Source organism: Platalea leucorodia, assembly GCF_965183815.1.
Source record: "Platalea leucorodia genome assembly, chromosome: 5".
Classification (NCBI taxonomy): domain Eukaryota; kingdom Metazoa; phylum Chordata; class Aves; order Pelecaniformes; family Threskiornithidae; genus Platalea; species Platalea leucorodia.
In genome coordinates this window covers 17,004,175-17,024,343 of record NC_138827.1, presented here as the reverse complement: position 1 = coordinate 17,024,343, position 20,169 = coordinate 17,004,175, and the positions used below count along the sequence as shown (strand labels likewise).

At 43.0% G+C, this 20,169-nt stretch overlaps 1 protein-coding gene across 1 annotated transcript in view; it reads right to left on the bottom strand.

The window, feature by feature from the left end:
- Nucleotides 1–20,169, bottom strand: part of LMF1 (lipase maturation factor 1) — a gene marked incomplete at its 5' end in the record, with an annotated part of 205,678 nt that overhangs the window by 168,696 nt on the left and 16,813 nt on the right. Inside the window, one exon of the mRNA XM_082312524.1 lies at nucleotides 11,523–11,533. Within this exon, the coding sequence (XP_082168650.1) occupies nucleotides 11,523–11,533 (11 nt within the window). The remainder of the gene's footprint in view (nucleotides 1–11,522; nucleotides 11,534–20,169) is intronic.

The following is a 20,169-nucleotide window of genomic DNA, read 5'->3' as shown; positions in this document are numbered from 1 at the left end:
ATGCAGTATTTCTGGTTGCTACTAAGCCTACAGATTTGATCTTAATTGAGCTTTGAGGTGCTGCACAGTTCCATTTTTTTGCATGCACAAACACACTAATGCAAGCACACTTTTTGCTACGATAAGTGCAATTGCTTTCTAAACTTCTCCATACTAAGTCTCTCTGAACTATGATACACTTTCTTCTAATTTAAAGACGGCAAGACAAAGAGTTGCAACAATTTCAAAAATGTTGACTTCATTTTCCTGATCCAGAAATCTGTTCAAACCGGTGCATTCCCACGAATAATCTCCATTTCAAGGAAATGACATTTTTGGACAAAGGAACTTTAAGAAGAAATCCATAGACGGCTCCATTCATGTGGTCACTCACTTTTGCATCAATTTCTGCAAAGACAGTGAAGAGTGACAGCTTGTTCCCTGCTCCGGGGAGATCAAGGAGTCCAGCACTTAGAGGAAGATCAAACTTGACCTCTGGCGCTCACTCCATTACCCAATGCCAGTACTTCTACCAGTCTTTATATGTGGAGTGAACACAGAAAATGCAATAAACTTCAAAATACAGACTTGTGAAGAAACACAGGCTTCAAAAAGGGACTCTGCCAGCATAAATACATTAACCTCTTTAGCCCTCAGTAGCATCGAACAGTCAAATAAATACCCTTTAAAAGACGACTTAAAAGAAGGGGGAAAAAAAAAACCCAAACCCACATACCACTCCTCCTCCTCCCAGCAAGAAAAAGGAGACAAAAAGAATAGATGAGAGCATGCTAGGATATGTGTCCTGAAACCAGCCCTTTGTTTTATTGGTCAAGTCACTGGATTAATACTGTTTTTTAATGCACAGCCAAAAAAAGTACCAGATACAAATGCACAGCAATACTAAAGTGTTCTTCCTCCTTCCAAAATGCCATTTCCATTGCAATGCTGTTACTGCTCCCTCCACATCTGCATTTCAGCAGTTGGGATTTTTGCACAGAGACATTCAGGGTATGGTGCAGTTCTGCTGATGATTCTCCAGACAAATTGCTTTTTAAATTCTATGACTTATTAAAAAAGACGAAAGATCCAGATCGTTTAACCTGACCCAAACTGCAGTGCATTTCTGTTCATCAAACATTCCTGATGGAAAGCATCCACAATCTATGGACTTCCACTCAAACTTCCACACTCCAGATCAAATCCAGAATAAAAGAAGGATGAAGAATATCCTGATGGAGCTCGATTCCTTAAAAAGGGCCCATACTCTCACTGACCTTCCTCAGAGGTCCGCACACAACTTCCTTTCACTGCCCAGAGATGCCAAGTCCCAAAACCTCAACTCTTTAATTTGTAAGTCTACCATATACCTTGGGAACATCCAACAAGACCCACCATCCCCAAGAACGGTGCTCCGAAACTTTACATTCAGAGCTGTAATCGTCCTCTCTAAATTACTGTTGTAAAACTTTTACGTGATGTATATCAGGTCAGAAAAAGGGCATTTGAATGGTTAACCAGACAGATAAATCAGATGCATGTTAGAAATGACAGTGTGGTTAATGAAAAATAAAAACAGCAGCAGTTCCTTGGATGTCCTTCAGTTTATTATTATTATTATTATTATTATTATTATTATTCAGGGTTTATTCTGCACATCAAGGTTTATTTACCTTCAGAAAAATAGAAAAATAAAAGTAAAACTTGTTCTCCCATACCAGACTTGAACTTTAGATCGAAGCATGCCTGGAAGACAACTCTGCCCATCTCATCCTCCTTCCATCAAAAGCCTGGCGATACCACAATGAATTTAAATAGCACCTTGCTGAGAAGCGTCAGCCTGTTGAAGCCAGCACTGTCATGGAGCTACTCCATTGTTTTCACTGGATTCTCCTCAACTTGTCTTTCTCACTAAAAATCAGAAAAAACTTTACTATCTATCTCCCACTTTTGAGATGTATTATGCTTTTACACTGGCCTTCTGGCTTGCAAGACATATTTGCTAGAACTGACTGCTTTCTAAAAGGTAAAACCAAGTAGATGGACTGTGTTGACCCTTGGCATTCATAACAACTGGCAAATATTGCAGGGACAACAAGGGTGCCATTATTCCCGCTCGGCAGCTCACAGCAGCATGCTCAAGATCCTTCACACACAGTAACATATAGGTGAGCACTATCACCAGAAGGAGGGTACTATTCGGAAGCAGAAAAAACAGCAGTAACCCATAAATGAGGTGAGGACGTAAAATAAAGCTGATGACCTCTGCAATTGCCTAAACACTTAACAAAATCCTGTTTCAAACAGTTGTCTGAGTTTTGTTTTTAAAAATAGAGCAAAAGGAAAAAATAATCGCATAGTACAGTATTTACAGGAATAATCAAGGCTAGCCTTGCTCAAAGATTTTGCTCCAGTTTTGCAGAGCGAAAATTCATGCTTTTGTGCAACTAAATAGGAACAACCAATTGTTGTTGGGAGAAGCAACAACTCCCAACAGTCAGTACAACTGCTGCAACCTCTTGCTAACGCACAACGTGAGCAAGGTCAGAGTGGTCATACCTGCCTGGTTACCTTTCGGAAACCCATCTGTGCTGCAGGACACGGATGGCAGCTCTGCAAATGGAACTCTCAGCCGTGCCACACCTCCCTGTCCCTCCTCACTGCCGAACCGGTCCCGAATCCGAGAACACCCAGCGTTATGGCAGAGCTGGGCAGGTGGAGCTCTGCTTTTCTGAATGATGCACAAAACTGAGGATCTTATTGCTGGGGTTATTAAAATTCCCACGGGCTTTTCTAGAGGACTGGGGAAAGTAATCACCCTCTCCTGGCCACACTCCAACTGGGTAATTACATTTGACCTCCTTAAACCCCCCCAAACGAGCAGACAATATGTGCAGGTTACCCTGTCTCACGCTGTCCACCGCCCCTGTGCCTTATCAGACAGTGCTAAGCCTCAGCCCGAAGTGGTGGCAGCCTTTTGGTGGTAAGCAGCATTTCCCTTGCCTATAGTGAGTTTGAAGCTTTTTTCTTTGGCAAAAGAAATGCCTTCTTTTTCTACACAAACAAGTAGCAATCAGTCCAAGCGGGGATGTTTGGACATAAGTCAAATCCTCCTCAAAAATTTGAGCATGATCAGAGCCAGTGCCTTTGTTCAGATACACCTCTCTATGAAAAGGCTACTACAATTTTTTTTTTTTTTTTTTTTTTTAAAGAAGTGAGCTGGCACTTTTATTAATCCTAGTCTTGTTTTTGCTTTTGCACAGGAAGCCGCAACTGGGAACACTGCACAGTCACAAGTTTAACGGAAAGGCTTAACACAAATCCAACGTAAGCTCAGGATAGCAGATAACGGAGACGCTAATGCAAGATAAGGAGAACAAATGCTGGCTTTATAATGCACACAAGTGAACTCAGTGCCAGTACCAAACTGTTCAGGTAAATCTGTGAATAGGTGCACTCTTACATACTTGTAGCAATTAAAGTTAATCGAACTGCATTGTCTTTCTCCTAGTACAAAGATGCCCAGATTTAAAATAAATACCTGCATATACAAATTGTCTGTTGTTAGAATCTTGTTAAAAGGATAAAAATCTAAGCAGACATTAATACCATTGCAGCAAGCACATTAAATCCTTTCCTTATAAAGGAGGAAAAGCACCCAAAAGGGAAGAATGCATTTCAGGAGAAAATGCGGAGGTTATGAAGCTTTGAATACAATGCCCTCGCTATTTGCACACAGATTTGCAAAAACATAATCTATGATTATAATTGCAAATTGCTACACCTGCTGCAGCCAAACTGGGCATCGCAGCTCGATCTGCCTGATAGCATCCAAGCGCTCGCCAGAGATGCAGAGCTCGCGTGCGAGCCCAACACCAACCGAACAACGGGGCTGCCTGTCACCACTGCTGGCAAAGACAGAGGCTTCTGCATCCTCGTGCAGGCTGTGCCCATTTTTGAAGCACACACTGAACAAAATACCCCGTGATCCACTGCATCCCAAGTCCTGTACGTGACATCTGTGCTACCAGATCTTTAAGACCTCTTTTTTTTTTTTTTGCTGTTATATCTTTAATTCCTGCAGTTTTCTCCCCACAATGCAGGTTTTCAGGCAGACTAGACACATCACTAATGAAAACACACACACACTCATTTTGCATTTCCACCATACCTTTAATGGTGAGCTTCCAAAGGGATGCAGCAATTCAGCTACCTCACAGAGCACAAACAGCACTCACGGCATGTGTGGGCACCCTGCCATACTGCTGTGTCTCCATGACTGCTCACTGTAATGACTTTATAAAGGCTTTTGGCTTTTATGCCATTTATACCAGCTGCAGGAGGGCCAATGACAACAAATTCATAATATGGGGAGAACATCCTTGACCTAGTCTGAAATCAAGGCGCTGACTGCCCATTGACACCTTTTGTGAATTATTTGAACTGAAAGAGTAAACCTACCCATAACTGATGCCTTGCACTGTGCAGCACTGCATTTCTGCTCCACCAAGAGCTAAAACCTTAGTTTAAGCACCACAAACTGAAATAGGAGCTAAGTCTCTTGGCCACACCAACAACATATGCTTGCCTTCTAATTGTGGTCAATGTTTTTCCAAACTATGGAAGAGAAGGATCCAACTTCTCTGCTTTAAAACTAATATTGGAGGAAATGTCATTTAGCTTAACTTTCGCAATGCATTAAGGCAAGAGCCTTAATCAAGGAGAGCTCCACTCTTGCTAGCCGCCCAGTCCAACTCGTCTTTTTCTGAGGAAAATCTCTGCCTGCAAAAAGCATTTTTGTTTGTTTCCTTTTTATTAAGGCTAGGACAAAAGTCAGTCACAAGAGCTGTGGAGAAACAATTTGCTTAGGGAAAGGGTTTCCCAGTTTCTGCAAGACCAGCGTTCCCATTCCACCCACTTACATTCCTGTATTAAGAGAAAATAAAATCACATCCGCAGGCCGGTCATCGGTTACCCAGGTCGACATCCAGGCAACACGGCAAACAGCTGAAAGAAAATTACTTGCATGGAAAGATCTTGTTTGAAGAACTTATGCACTCATTCCAGCACCACCATTTACATCAGTCCTTGTTAAGAAGTATTTTATCCCTTAAAATCATTTGCATAATTGCCGCAATCAAAGGCACTACTTTACAGTAATAACTTTAATGGCAGATTTTTCCTTAAACATTCTTTTTAAAAGGTACCTCCCAAGGTTGGTGCATCCATATGCCAGTAAAAATAAAGACAGGAGGTGACACTCAGGAAACACATGGTGCAGAGAAGGCCCAGTTGCTTTATGTTTTGTGCTTTGTTTATGGAAAATCCCTTTACGATGCTCAAAACGCATCCCAGAACCTAAATCTTTGTCACTTAAACAGCAGGCTAGTCCGTACACTGGCAACTCCTGGGTTTTTTTTCTATTAGTTTTGATATTTACTGTCTGTAATCCTATTATGGGGGAATGTGGCTTCTTTGCAGGCTAAAACAAGGTCTTGTAAGTGAGAGTCCATGTCTCACTCTTCAACTTGTCTTCCCGATCATAGGTTAGCAACGAAAAACATAAAGCCTGACAAGTGCATTCAGTACATACACCAGTGGCTCCCTGGATAATGTATCGTTATTTTGGGGATGTACCATTAACACACGGACAGTCATTTCAGCAGCCAGACAACAAAGAAAACCACCAGCAAAACATTAAATACAGCTTACAAGTTTTGTGTTATTTCATGCCTTCAGTTTAGTAGCTGCAGACATCTACAAACAGGCAAGCTACTGTGACAAAAAAATAAAAATAAAATATATATATATATATATATATACACACACACACACACATATATAAAAGAACTGGAAGTCCCTTCTCCAAAGACCTCGTGGTTTCAGAAGGAGACATCGCAAGAATCCTGGACAAGCAGCTAAGCACATGGATGGGGAAGGAACTGTACGAAGCTGATAGCTGCTCAGCAGTTTTGGGGCATGGCACTTGCTACAGCAATTTTCTTAACAAATAGGAGCTCTGGCCTGCTTTTATCATCTGCATGGAGACATGAACACCAAAACACAAAGATAATGGCTACAGGGCTTCAGTAGCATTGTAAAGTTTAATTTTAAGATGGGAAGAACCACTGGCCCAGTTCTGAACATAAAACGCGGACTTAGAGTAAACAAGCTAAGATCCAATGGGAAGGTAGCAACAGAAGCCAGCTGGGATTTCCACCCTCCAGCTCATGTGTGCTGTCCTGAGGTTTGTGTCCTCTAGATAACACAGCTTCATTTCAAACCCCAGGGTACTCCACCAACGCAGCTGTATCATTGAGTTGATGCTGGGATGCTCCTCATGGGAAGCTTAGCCAGGGCCCCAGGAGCATCATGGCTTTGTCCAAGCGGGCTCCACACCACATCTGCAGGGCAGCTCCTTCCCTGGGCAGCATCAGCCAGACTTTGGGGGAACAATTCCAGTTAATTGAGGTTCTCAAACGAGTCAGGCCTGAACGAAGGCATGTTGCCCTTTAACGCAGGCCTAATTACATTAAAACAAAATGCTTTCGTGAACATGGAGAAAGGCTGGGGAGAGAATCAGACAAGCTATAAATTAAAGCAGAGGATATGAATACCATGCAAGCTGCAGTGTTAGGGTTAACGTGGGTCTGGAAACAGTTTAGTGAAAACCTGGTGTGGCTAGGGGCCAGCTCTGAGTTTAGTTGCTTTGGGCTAATCGTTTCCTTCAGGCAGGCTACTCTAGCATACTAATAGGTTTTAATAAAAACTTCCAATTGGGCCAGTAAACCCCTCATTAAGCTGTTTTTAAAGCATGAATTTAAGAGCGGCGAGGGTAAAAGGTCACAAGGAGTATTTAATTCACAACGGCTGGCAAAAGGTGCTGTTGTGATTGAAAACACCAGAGTTCAAGTGTCCAGGGCCACATAAACATCCGACTCTGTCACTAGACCTGGTTAAGTGACAGCTTGAAAAATAGATTTAATAAGACAGAGAGAAAAGTTTCCCACTCTTACACGAGAAATAGGAACAGCAGATCACAATATTAGCCAGGAACAGGAACAGTCAGTAAGCAGCCCCGTCCCTCCCGTCTCAGCATGGGGGGAGGATGAATAAATAGCAGCCTATGGCCATCTGGGTGTTCAACCCCGCAGTGATTCCCAGGGGCTTGCTGGGACGCTCGCGCCGCAGCTCCGCAGTCTCCTGCTGTGAACAGAACAAAGTTCCTTGGGAATAACATGGGCCCACCCGTCCTCCACATCCTGCTGCCAATGTCTCTCCCACATGCCGTCTGTACAGTGAGCTACCGGAGTAACAAGTGCCAACGGGTGCTTGCATGATACTTATGTGCTGCCATGCGAAAAAGCAAACCTCTGCCAGTGAATTCTCTTGCACTTGGGCAACCTCACACCCACCATGCAGACACCGCAGATGGGACTGCAGGAATTAACGGGTTAGCCCTGGGCACAGTTCAGCCCAGACACATCCCCATCTCAGTACACTTTTAAACTAAGCTTTGGACCCGCATTAGTGAAGTTTGACCTTAGTCTTTTCAACTTACTCTCATTTTCTTCTGTGACTGCAACGCTGTTCGCTAGTATAGTGCAACTAACATGAAAACTTTGCCCCTTCCTTGGAAACGTGCACTCACAAAGGAGAAACATCTCAATCTTGTACAGCAAAAGCCAGAACCCCAGCTGTGCACTCTAACATTTCATTTTATGTCAATGCACATCTAAAATTCAAGGTCCCTGAAGACCTTTTAAAAGAAAATCCTCCTTGGAACAATTTGCATTGAAGTAAAGAGCGAGGATTTAACAAGTAATGGAGAATTACATACACTTGACTCTCAACTTTTTATTCTACTTCTAATCAAAACACACTCATCTTAAATCCTGAGATGATAGATGCAATATAAAATTTGGGGGCAGGCATGGGTACGAACTAAATTATTTGCTTATTCCATGTTTACAGATAGTGGTAAAAAATTAGGACTTTAATTCAACCTTCAGTGATTGTCTTCTCTCCATACCAAAATTAACAAGAAAGTTTACTGTAAGAGGGAAAAAAAAGCTCTCACTTTTAAAATATGCTTCTAATTCTAGCCATACTGTTGGCCTGCAAAGAAAGAAGTGCAGAGGCAAGGCTCTCTGGAACGATCCCCAAGGAAACATTTGCTTTGGCTCCAAACAGGACACTTTTGTGCATCAAGAGTCAAATAAGATCAGCTGCTTCTCAATACTTTCTGTTTAATGATCCCATTGATAGCCCAAAGGTAAACAGACACATTTCTGTCTTTTCTGCATGTTCCTTGCTGGGAATCCAGATTGCTGCTCCAAAAGGTATCCAACAGCTATGGAGGCAACAATCAGAATCTCCCTGGACAGTTGCATCATTGTCCCACACCACACCTGGATTTTTTTACTCTACAGAGAGATGTGCTGTCCATTACAACTCACGCGATCTTTGCAGCCTTTCTGCAGCTCTGCTTAGCTCTCCACTGCTGCCTCATTCAAACAGTATCTCAGGACATACAATGGTCCATCGAACTGTCTTCTGAATATCTGGGGCTACTTAACACAATAACAAGGCAGAACAGAAGAAAGAAGACAAGAAAGCCTGTGAAAAAGCATCATCTTTTTCAAAGCCTCTGTTAGAAGAAAGATAATAAATCACTATATTAAATCAAGCTTCCACTGGAAAAAAAAAAAAAAAAGTCCTTGGGGGTATCTCAGACAGAAGCATCAGCAGGAACTACTGCTCTAGGAGAGCGCACCCTTGCTCAGAAAGGGTCAGAAACAGCAAAGCTGTCAACACCACAAATCTGTTGAAGCAGCTTTGGTCTCATTCTAAGCCAGGAGAAAAGATGTCCTTAATTTTAAAGAAGGATAAAATAACGAGTTGACCTTGCTGGTTCTTTCTAGTCCCAGCACCACAGCTGCAACCTTCAGAGAGAGGGAAACCTGCCATTTCTGGAGCTGAGCCAGGACCAAGGGTGCTGAGAGAGGCCAGCTGGCTCGTGGTAGCACACACAGGTCCCCAAGACACCTAGAAAGGGGCTCGAACAGAGGGCCATGGAGGAAAGCCCTTGGAACAGCAAAGCTCAAGTAAGAGGTCTAGACTGAGGATGAAGTTGCCACAGAAGCTCAGCTCTCCAGGAGCAGCCTGGCTGCTGGCCCTGCAGGTGTGCTCCACCGAGGACAGGCAGCACATCCATCCATCCATCCATCTAGCCCTCCCTCCCGGAGACTCCTAGCAGCCTCAGCTCAGCTAGGAAGAACCAGAGCAATCCAGCGTACTCCAGCCAACAAGCAGTCCCACCAGAGTACAGTCCACGCTCAACAACCAGAGCGCTGCACTGCCAAAAGCAGGGAGGAAAAGGGGCCATCAAGTCGGGTGCTCCCGTCTCCTGGCAGGGAGCCTCGCATACCTGAGCTGTGCCTATCCATGGGGAGGGACCTGATGTAAAACCACCGCACGCTCACTGAAACATGCCATACTACATCTAAGGCCAAATTTATACACGAGTAACAATAAATAAACCCAAGAAGTTATTACAGCTCGGCTAATTTCAGAACAGTGCTAACCCCTAGGCTGGCGCCCGCTCCAGGATTTGCATTGCAGAGCACCTCTTCACCTTTCAAAGATAAATAGTCCAACGAGGCCAGTGCTTTGCACTGTGAAAGCTCTTGAACGACTGTTTCGCAGTTCATTCCCTGAACTGAGGAGTGTTTTTAATAACTGTTACCTGACAGGAGTAAGAGCAAAGAGCAAAACCTGTGGCAATACCAGTTGATCCCATTTGGCCTAACAGCTTGTTGTTATTTCCAGACTGGAGTTCTTTAAAATTCATAGGGACAGCCTGCAGTTTTAATAGAGGCTACCAAAATCCATCCTAAGATGTATCAAAAAAAGCACACTTCCTGGAGAGGAATAGGAAACAGTCAGCATTTACAAAGATCTCTCCAGGAATTTTTTTTTTTTTTTTTTTTTTTTTTTCCCAAGATCTTGCTTTGAAGTAGATGCTACCAAAGAATAAGGCTTCCAGAGCTCAGCAATATTTAATGTACTTCTACAGCAATGGATGACAATGTTGTTGTTTCAGCTATATTATAACAAAAATATTGTGGTTTTCCTGTATTCTAACAAAAGTAGCTCAAGATTTACATCTCATTCATCTTACTCAGAAGTAGCCCTTAAGCCAAAAACAAGGAAGGGAGAGACCCTACTGCGTACAAAGGACTTCAGTAATCCTCATAGGGTGGCTATCCAGTTGGGACATAAAGAAAGGCCAAAGAAAGATAAAACACCACTTGCTAAAAGCAGTTTTTCTACAACCATCAGTGAGAGTGGAAAACACATACAGAAGATGAGTAACTTGAGTTAAAACTAAATATGGGTGTCCTCACTAACCCAACAAAAGTCTGGATTCATATTGCGAATTCCAGCTGGTTAAAATATCTGCATCCAATGTGAAAATATTACCTAAACCACACAGGAGTGGAAACAATTCTCCATACTCCTCTGCTTCTTCACTTGGTGAAGCACCATCTCAATGATCCCACATACACTAAAACAGTTCATTCACTTACAACTGATTAAAACAATCAATTGGTAAACAAGGAGAGAGATGCAATTCTGTGAAGGAAAAGGGGGAGGCATGCTCAGTCATTGCTTTCGCAAGCCTCCATAATACACAGGCAAAGTATTCTTGTGCCTTATATTAGAATAACCACATTTCTATTTGTGACTAGCTAGTGACAACTTGGGAATACGAATCCCCTTTTCATGCACACTATGATGAAGCATCCTTCTCCACCCACCCATCCAGCAGCATGAGCACCTAGCCGAAAGGATGAGAAGACATGGCCAAACAGCCTGTTTTAAGACATTATGCCATGGCACTACTTCCCAGAAAATCAGAAGTACGCTAGCAGTTTTCCTAATGTTTCTACAGAGAGAAACAGGTTTTCTACCAGAGTTTCTAACTTTCTGTTTAGACTCCAGCTGTGGATTGGAGTACTTAATGCTGAAAAAAAACCCCAACCTGTGCGAAGCACGAATCAAACTTCCAGATCTCCAAGGGAGTAATATCTGCACCTCACACCAGTGGAAAAGCAGATGATATGAGTAAGAGGTTCTTGACATTCATACAAATGCCCAGGGGAAAAGGAATTGGAATTAAGGAGAAACATGTTCCCTCCCAGGGGATGTCCTTCAGACCTCCCTTTGCTTGGTTGCCTCAGGCTTACTTAAGTATTCGTCTTTAACGTCACACTCCAAATGATGCTGTTGGTACTTACACAACTCTTCCACCAAGTCTCCTTCAGTCTCAATTTACAGAATTTACATCAGTTTTCCTTTCCTTAAGGGCATACAGGCAGAAAGAAATTCAGTGAAAGGCAGAGAATAGAGACAATCGTCATTTAAATGTCTGACACAGAAAGATAAAGAAAGCAAGCTAGAGTAATGTAAAAGCTACATACCCACAAATGCACCAATAAATTATAACTGCAGATTTTTTCTCATTTTTATTCACTTACCAAAGGAATACCTGCAAAACAAAATGAAGAAAAAGCAAAAAAATTAAAATCTCGGTTGATCAGTTGTAGGAACCTATGTCTCATATTAGTTTTATGTCAAACTTCACACATTTTGAGTTTCAAAACACATCTGTCAAGGAGTATGGAAACATGCCTGAACCATGTAACATGCAACTCAAAGGCACTAAGTGGTAAATTGCTGCTACCTGGAAATGCAAGAAGAGCAAATTCCCTTATTTCTGGGCAAATTAAGCTGTTATTTAGCACTCCAAGCAATTGGCCGCCGTTCTTTCAATGAAGATGCTAAAGCAGCATACCCAAAAGAGACAGCACAGTCACAAATCACAACAGATACTGGGCTTCACAAAGGGCTGCTCCTCACCTTCCCTCTGACTTGAGAAACTCCTCTGAGTGGGCAATCTAGTTGATAGTGCAGCTTAACCAGGTTCCACTGCAAGATTACTTATTTATGGTTTCCAAAGCATACTAAGCACTTCCCAGGCAGAAGGCAACAACTGAAGTTGTGAAAAACCACAAAGCTTAATGCATACTTTTGCACTGATGAAGCCCACACTGCTGAAAAGCAAGAAGTTACTTCTCGCTGGTGATCTGTTCATTGGGTTTTTTTCCCTTTTGAACACAGAAAAGTCTAGCACCATGCCGTCTGCTAGTTGAGTGCTGTGTGCTACACGCTCACCAATCCTCAGTGTCTCAGGAAAAGTGATACACGCTTACTGTATCTTTTTCATGTGAATTTTCTCCACACTCCGGTGCATAATTTAACTTGCTTTTTTAACTGGTCTTCTCATTGAAATTACAGTTAGCCTTAGCTACAAAATAATGATTTTCTGTAAGATTACCAGTTCCAATTAAAAGTAAAACCCAAAGGTTAACAAGTTTTAAGATGCTGTTCTTCAACAGACAGCTTGTGTTTACTCCCATTATAGCTTCAATCCCACATCAGGGATTTATTATTTGTATCTGCAGCATATTGCATTACACTAACCAAAAAAAAGGGGAGAAAAAAAAAAAAAACCAAACCAAAAAGATACCCGTTCTAAAGATTTTCAGAAGGATTTGCTCTTACTGCAAATGTCCCATTCAGGTGTGCAAATTTTATACTCATACACACGTAGTTCGAATGGTTCTAAAATCCATCAATCTAAATATTTTACTACGTATTTAACAACAATTTCATACAGGGCTACTGACATATAGAGAGCAATAACTTTAAAATGCACAATAAGTTTTAACTTTCTTAATAAAAGCAACTCTTTATAAAGATATCTGTCATTAAGAGCAACCTAACTTCGCTATTCTCCACCACAGTTGTGGTGCAGTTAAACATAAAGTTGTACGAATTATTATTTCTTGGCAGAAGTTAAGAACCCCCTGAGGCTCATTTAAAACACACACACAGAGACACACACAAAATGAGGAATTAATAAAATATTGTATTCTTCTGAACCACATTAAGTTTTCTGACGTGTGTCTGTTGCTGATTACATCAATCTAGGCTCCATAACTTGTCATGTGATGACAGGCAAACACTTGTGAATTTATTTCTCTGAAGAAGCCTGCAACACAAATGCCAAGGAAACCAAACCAAATGGCCCACTCCAAATACATAAAAGCAGCAGGGCTTCTTGCAGGGATTTTTTTTTTAATAGGTACAAACAGGCAGGTACCCAGTTCCCGCAGACTTCGGGTTGCAGTTTGGAACCTAATTACCATTTTTCCTTTTCAAGGTCCTCTTCCTTGCTTATATGGAGTAAACAGAAGTGATTATTAAAAAAAATTATTTTTTTTCCTACTGCCTGCCTTGGCTTTTGAAACATTACCGACAGATAATGACAAGTAAAAACATGGATTTGATTTTGCGGGTTTGGGGTTTTTTGGCAAATTTCAACCAAGTGACTTTTGATCTGCACATTGTCAAAACCAGAAATTTTGCAAATTCAAAGTATATTCCATTCGGATTTTCTAAATCAAATTAAAACGTGATGTCATTTCTGTTTTCTGGTTGGAGAAACAATGTAATTAGCCATGACTGGTCATTAGAGGCAAACTTCATGTCACACTTAGACAGACTGTAAGTATCAGCTGGGAATCATAAACATCATCAAATATTTGGGTTAAATTGTTTTCACCACATTGTCATGCTGATTAATTCTAGCTCAAGTATATTCCTGGAAAGCAAAAACTGATAGCAAAATAATAGTTTAAACTACATTAAACTACATAACTCCTGATAAAAATACTTTCTGCCGTCAGTGCCCGTGGTGGCGGCAGCATGGAGCCGAGCTGGGTTTGAAGACACGGCTCTGCAAGAGCTTCCCATGTCTCCAAACCACGCGCGGGCACCACTGAGCAAACGAACAGGGAGCTCGCAAACCAACCCAGCAGAAAACACCGCCTTTTCTGTATAACATCTTTTTTTTCTGCGTGCAAAGCATGCGGGATGATGGTTTCTATTTGCCCAAGGAGGAGGACAAGCAGATCAGCTAGACTTGCCCAACGAATTTACATTCCTTCTCTGCTCACCTACCCCATAGCTACACAGATTATTTACCGTAAGAGTTGTCTGGGACAGGGAGTCCTCTTGTAAGTCTGTACAACATGACAAAATTCTAAATACAGTCTATTAAGAAATAGTATTAGAACATATATGGGAACTCTTATCCTTACATCTATTGACGCTTACTAGGAAAATACATCTGTATTTATAATCCAAAAAAAGAAAAAAAACAGTCCTACCCACCATTCAACATCCCAGCAGTGCTCAATACCACAAGATCCTTCCAACTAAACCGATTTCCACAGGCAGGATAATTCCCTGCTGCATCCCTAATCTGCAGCTGGTGTTAACAGCTTCTCTTGCTGTTCTCCATGGAGAACATCCTCTATGGAAAGTGAACGCAGATGTCAACTTTCATCTCCATTATGAATTGCTCTTATTCTCTGGGCTGTATAACTTGGGATGGGGGAAAAGGTATTTGGGTAGTACAGACACGTTTTCTATTCTCCATCACGATATGGCTCCAAAATCTGCTGTAACAAGGCTTCCACAGCAGCACCTCTGCACAATGGAAACCAGGTAGGAGCTACATGGTGAGGTATTCCTTCCCTGGGAAGGATGGAAATGTAGAAGGATATTAACTACCCTGGTCTTCCCTCCGGTACCCAGCCAGGGAGAGGAGGAAGCAGGGGACCATCTCCTCAGGAGATAGCAGCAGCCTCAGACCACAGCAGGCAAGCAAATGGACACAACTGGCAGAGTGAGGAGTTTCCTTCCAAAATTTCCATAACAGGGAAAGCCAGATGAGCTGCCTGCCATAAATCCACGCATTGCATTAGGGGAGGAAAAAAGGGCTAACCCACGGAAGTATAGAAACTGTGGAAAATCCACCTGCCTCGAGACAGGACTGACTGTGTGAGAATCACCTCAGACGCCTGTCTACGCAGTGATGGAGACTCCAACTCCCTCTCCAGGTATTCAGCCCAGTGTTCTTCCGCATGTACACTTAGAAGGCTTTTCCGTATGTCTAACCTATATCTTCCTTTCCACCACGTAAACCAACAGCTTCCTGTCCTATCCACGTGGAGACAGCGAGCACAGAGAACAGCTAATTGCCACCCTCTCTGCTGCTTTCATGCGCTTGAAGATCTTTGTCTCCTTACCCAATTTTCCTTCCTCTCAACTAATCAAACTCAGCTCCTTCAGCCCGGCGTGGGGCCGTAGCCACTTCCAGCGCAATGTGACAACCAGACACGAGATGCTGGCTGACACCTCCCAGCTCTGAGAAGTGGAAAACCTCATCCATTGCTGTCTTGCACATGATGCTCCTAAAAGTTACTGGTTTACGTGCCTGAAAGCTTGTTTGGTGAACCACAATATACCAACCCAAATAAAGCTGTAAACACTTCAGGACAAAACCCCCATCTTTTCAATGTGTATATATATATATATATGTACAGTACCTGGCACCTGGGGATCCACTTCCTCAGCACATTGCCTCAAAACAAAGAAGCCATTTGGCAAACATCACTTGCAAGAGACCGAGAGTCCATCAAAATGAGATGACAGAATTAGTCTAGTGCACCATTAATTTCAGAACATCATTAACTTAAAAGTGGGGGGGTAAGAAACATTTTTGACAGCTGGTTTCAGTTGCTGCCAAGCCTTTAGTATTGCACAGCGGTCATGGGGGGAGGAAATAAGCTAGAATGGTAGTAAATGAAACCACTCGTCTGGTTTCTGGATTCACTTTATTGTGGTCACAGATCTCTAAAAACTGGGATTCTGCTCTCTGTAATTACAACATCCACATTTAAATAGAAGGAACAGGGATAACATTAAAAAAAAGAGTGCTCGAGGATGAGGTTTACTCCTCAGTTTGCACATAGTGCTGGGAAAGGTGCCTGAGCAGAGCTGGGGCCAGCCAGCAGATGAGGAAGGGGATGGCCACCGCACCCGCGCCCATGCCGCGCAGCCACGGCGCGGTCGGGCACTGCCCCACAGCTCTCCCCGCGGCTGAGCAAGCGGCAGCTCCCAGGTGGCAAGCCATCAAAGCACCACTTTACTTTCGCCTTGCAAGGCAGGGAACCAGGCTTGGTTAAGAGACCAAATGTGAATTACCCAACTAAGCCCCGGCACTCGCCAACTGTTCCGTCCATGCTCATTTCCAAAGCTAAAAATTATTACAAGCCCTGGCTTACACGACTGCAGAATTTGCCAAACTCAAGTGAAGTTTGCTTTGGTTAAATCCTTCCAGTGCCAAAACCAGATGCTGAAATGGCAGCCTCGAGAACCCCTCTCTGAGCTGCTCCTTAAGCCAGACGGCGAGTCTAAGGCAGGAAAGGTGAGAATGGCAGCTGACAGCAGGAAGGCGACTGCAGCAGCACTGCAGCTCCTCTGCCCTGCTTCTCCCTGCCGGAGCTGCGCCAGGCTGCCCAACCTGATGAAACCGCTGCATTCCCTTAGGCAGAAATAAACTTGAAAAGCATGTGCACAGCTAGGGGGAAGAGACAGTGATGGAAAATAAAGGGGTCAGCATCGGCTTGAACATGTTCAAGCCCTAGAACAAGAGGTCAGTCCCACTGCAGTGTTTTAGTGCATGCGCGTGCATGGGAAGGCAGCACAAAATGAATGCTGCAATCCTGCTTTTTCAGGACCAGTAGCAGAAAGGCTTTGTATTTCTGCTGCCAGCACGCTGACAGGTAAAATCCCAGGAAAACTGCATTTCAGTAATTCCATTCCTTGATTAAAAAAAGAATCATTTAATTGCATTAATCTCTCTCCAAAGGTTGGCCCCCCACTGCCAACCATTCTGCAGATTGAGTGCAATTCCCCATTAAATGAAGAAGACTGCAGCAAGGCTATGGTTTCAGTGAAAGCATGGTCATTTCCTCTACACTAAGTTCATAAAGACATGAGTTATTCTAATGCGAGTTTCCACCTACTTTCTACCCCAGACCCTTCCCCCAAGAGAGCCTGCTTGTTTTTGCACTTGCTTGCCTCCCCTTCTCCAGGACAGAGCTGCTGTTTACCCAGACAGACCTGGAACATTTCTCCAGTAACATGTCTCAGCCCTGCAAATAACTCTGGTTGTGGAGTAACCCCAGCCCAATGATGAGCCAGCACCACTGGTAGCGAACACTGTTCTCAAGAATAAATTTCTGGATTAAGACCCTTAGGGGAATTAGTAAACACAGATCCCACCACGGCTTGGACCCTTCCCTAACCCCTGATTGCTTTTCAGCTGTACCAATCACTGTATTAACATTCTTTCCAACCACAGCTGTTTGAGAAGTTAGATGAGTTAAACAACATGAACGTGTGCTGGACCAGACTGGGTGCATGAAGCTATTTGGCAAGTCACAGCCTAAAAAAGAAAAAGAAAAAAAAAACATGAAAAAAATATTATTCATTCTTTTCCTAAATCTTTCAGCTGTGGAATCAATACCCAAGTCTACATACTGGATACAGCTGGCAATTAGATGTGCCAGATAATAAGCAATTAAAAAAAATATTTGTCTCGGGCTCTGGCAAGGGCCTGTGGTACATCAGACATCGCACAGCCATGCCACTAACCGCATAATTTTCTGATAATTTCTTTGCTCTCATTTTCTCATCGGCCATGATTTGCAGAAGTGATTGGAATCTAGAGACAGTTCATGCAAAGGAAACAGTGGGCTGTTATTAACTGTCCATAGAGTATACACAGCTCCCTGTGTGACGGCTTTACCCCATATACCACTCCAATTGCCGCTGATCTTTTAACGTGGTCTTCTCATGAAATCAGGTTGGGGCAGGGGATGCAGGAAGGAGGTGAAAGAACATTGCTACGTGCCTTTTGCTGACATTTGCTGTGCTATCAAAGCATTACGCTCTACAATATTAAGTCATTTTGTCAGGCTTTCCGCAAAGCGATGCAGCAGATACACACCACTGCTTTTCTATGCTTTCCTAATACTAGATACAGGTATGTATCTAAATGTCCTGACATTTAGACAGAAGTGATTACTGGGATTAACATGATAAAAGGTTATGAACCAGGACTCAGAGGGCAATTCCACAGTGCACATTTAACAGACCGAGCACGAGTTGCGGCAGGAGGAGCTGGCTGGCAATGGGATGCTCACGGGAGCAGCACCAGTCAGCACCCGAACACCCGGGGCACACCGCAGTACAGTCTTAACGCTACAGCCCCTGCGCACACCTTAAGGGGACCCTCAGCACAATACTGTTTTCTACTATAAACAAAGACACGACATCTTCTACATACGGTGAATTAACTTTTATAGATCTCTGGCTATCTTACAGCAGATTTAAATTTAAAAAAATTCTCCAAAGGTGCTATTATTAAGTGAAGTGAAGCCAGTAATTACAACAACTCAAAACAATGCATGCAACCAATCAATGCAAAACATTCAAGTTCCTCTTTATTTTCCCTCTTTTTAAACCTATTTAAGTTCCTACAAGCATTCACATTATTCAGATGACATTAATCTTAGAGGCACTCCTTGCTATAAAATCAATAGCCTCAGCAGTAATACTGCAATCTCCATGCTGCAGCTGCTCAAAAAATCCCGGCACACCATTTTACCAAAGCTGCTTCTCTTGCTTTTCATATCACGTTTCAACGGCAAGTTAGACTTGCCACGGGTCAGTTCTTCTCCAGGAATATATTCACGGAAGCAAGCAACGACCAGACCTGGTGCAGCCCGAGACCCCACCGAAGCATCCCTTGACAGCCTTAAGGCTTTTGGCAGCTCCTCTTCTACTGACAGCTCATGCAGATCTTCTCAAATTCATGTCATAGCTGGATCTAGCTTCTTAATCAGGTTCATCTCCGCCTGCCTTTTCAGTCCACTCCACTCTCACAGACTAATACACAGTTTTTGGAGTAGATGTGGGCAGGAGCACACTCAAACCTCCTTGGACGCCCTATGGCAACTCTGTTATTTGCTCTTACTTGCCCCTTTAAAAAATCCAGCCTAAATTAATGGCCTACAGCCCATTGCCACCTGCATTTAACTCAACTGCCTCAACCAAGACAAGTAACCTCACACCACAGAGCACACATTTAGAGGTCCTGGGGACTAAGGAAGGCCAGCCAGCCATGGCATCACCCTCCTCCTTCCCAGTCATGCTGAATGCCAGGCAAGTAGATGGCAAGGGGCTGCCCCCTCTCAAGGACTGCTGCTAAACCAAAAGCCAGCCTAGGGCAGGGAGGGGAAACCTTACACACGGTAGGGGGGGAAACGCTAAATGATTCATTTCTGACATGAGCCATGATTAAATTTTAATCTCTCAAACAAAAATATGGTTCTCATTAGCCTCATTAGTTCCCAGTTGTACTGCAAGGCAACAGTGTCACATGGTATTAATCTTTGTTTTCATTAATATGCCATATCAACCGCTCACGGCTGCTCACAGCATTCTTTGAAACCGATCTGCTCCGTCTCTTCTGTGCGAGTAGGAAGTGCCAAAAAGCAGCTTCCTCGACAGGAAGGATGACCCCCTGAGATCCTCCAACTTTTGGTTTACGTTTCTAGAGATAATCTTTTCTTTCTGGGGAAAGAGGGAGGGGAGTTTGGAGTAAAAGGGATGCGAGGCTGCAATCCACAATAACAAAGAAATTCCTGAGGTTTATTGCCAAGGCCAGGGCCAGATAAAGGAGTAAGATATTCTAAGTTTTCTTGTTGTTGTTGTCATTGGGATATTTTGGAGAGCTAGAAAAATAAAGCCAGGTTGCAAAAGCGTTCTTTGCAAGCGGGTTGTTTGCAAAGCCCCTAGCAAACTTCAAATGACTCCAATTTAGCATACGCATCAAGGCGATATTTCTTAATGTGATTCATCTAAAATCCTAGATACTTTTTTTTTAATACACAAAATTGTAAACTGGATTCAGGCACAACCGTAATTTTTCCTTGCACTTCAAACTTTAATATCTGTAAAGCTGATATCAATTAAGTCTTACAGTCCCTCAGTACAAGCTTGTACTACTTCTAGACAGGCAGATAAAGCAGGATGTAGACCAATGGAAAGACCTTGCCAATGTCACACAGTTAAGTACAGCCCAACACATCCATTCCTGCCTGTACAGTGAGGTCTCGGAGAACTTCCCAAGTGAACCAAGTG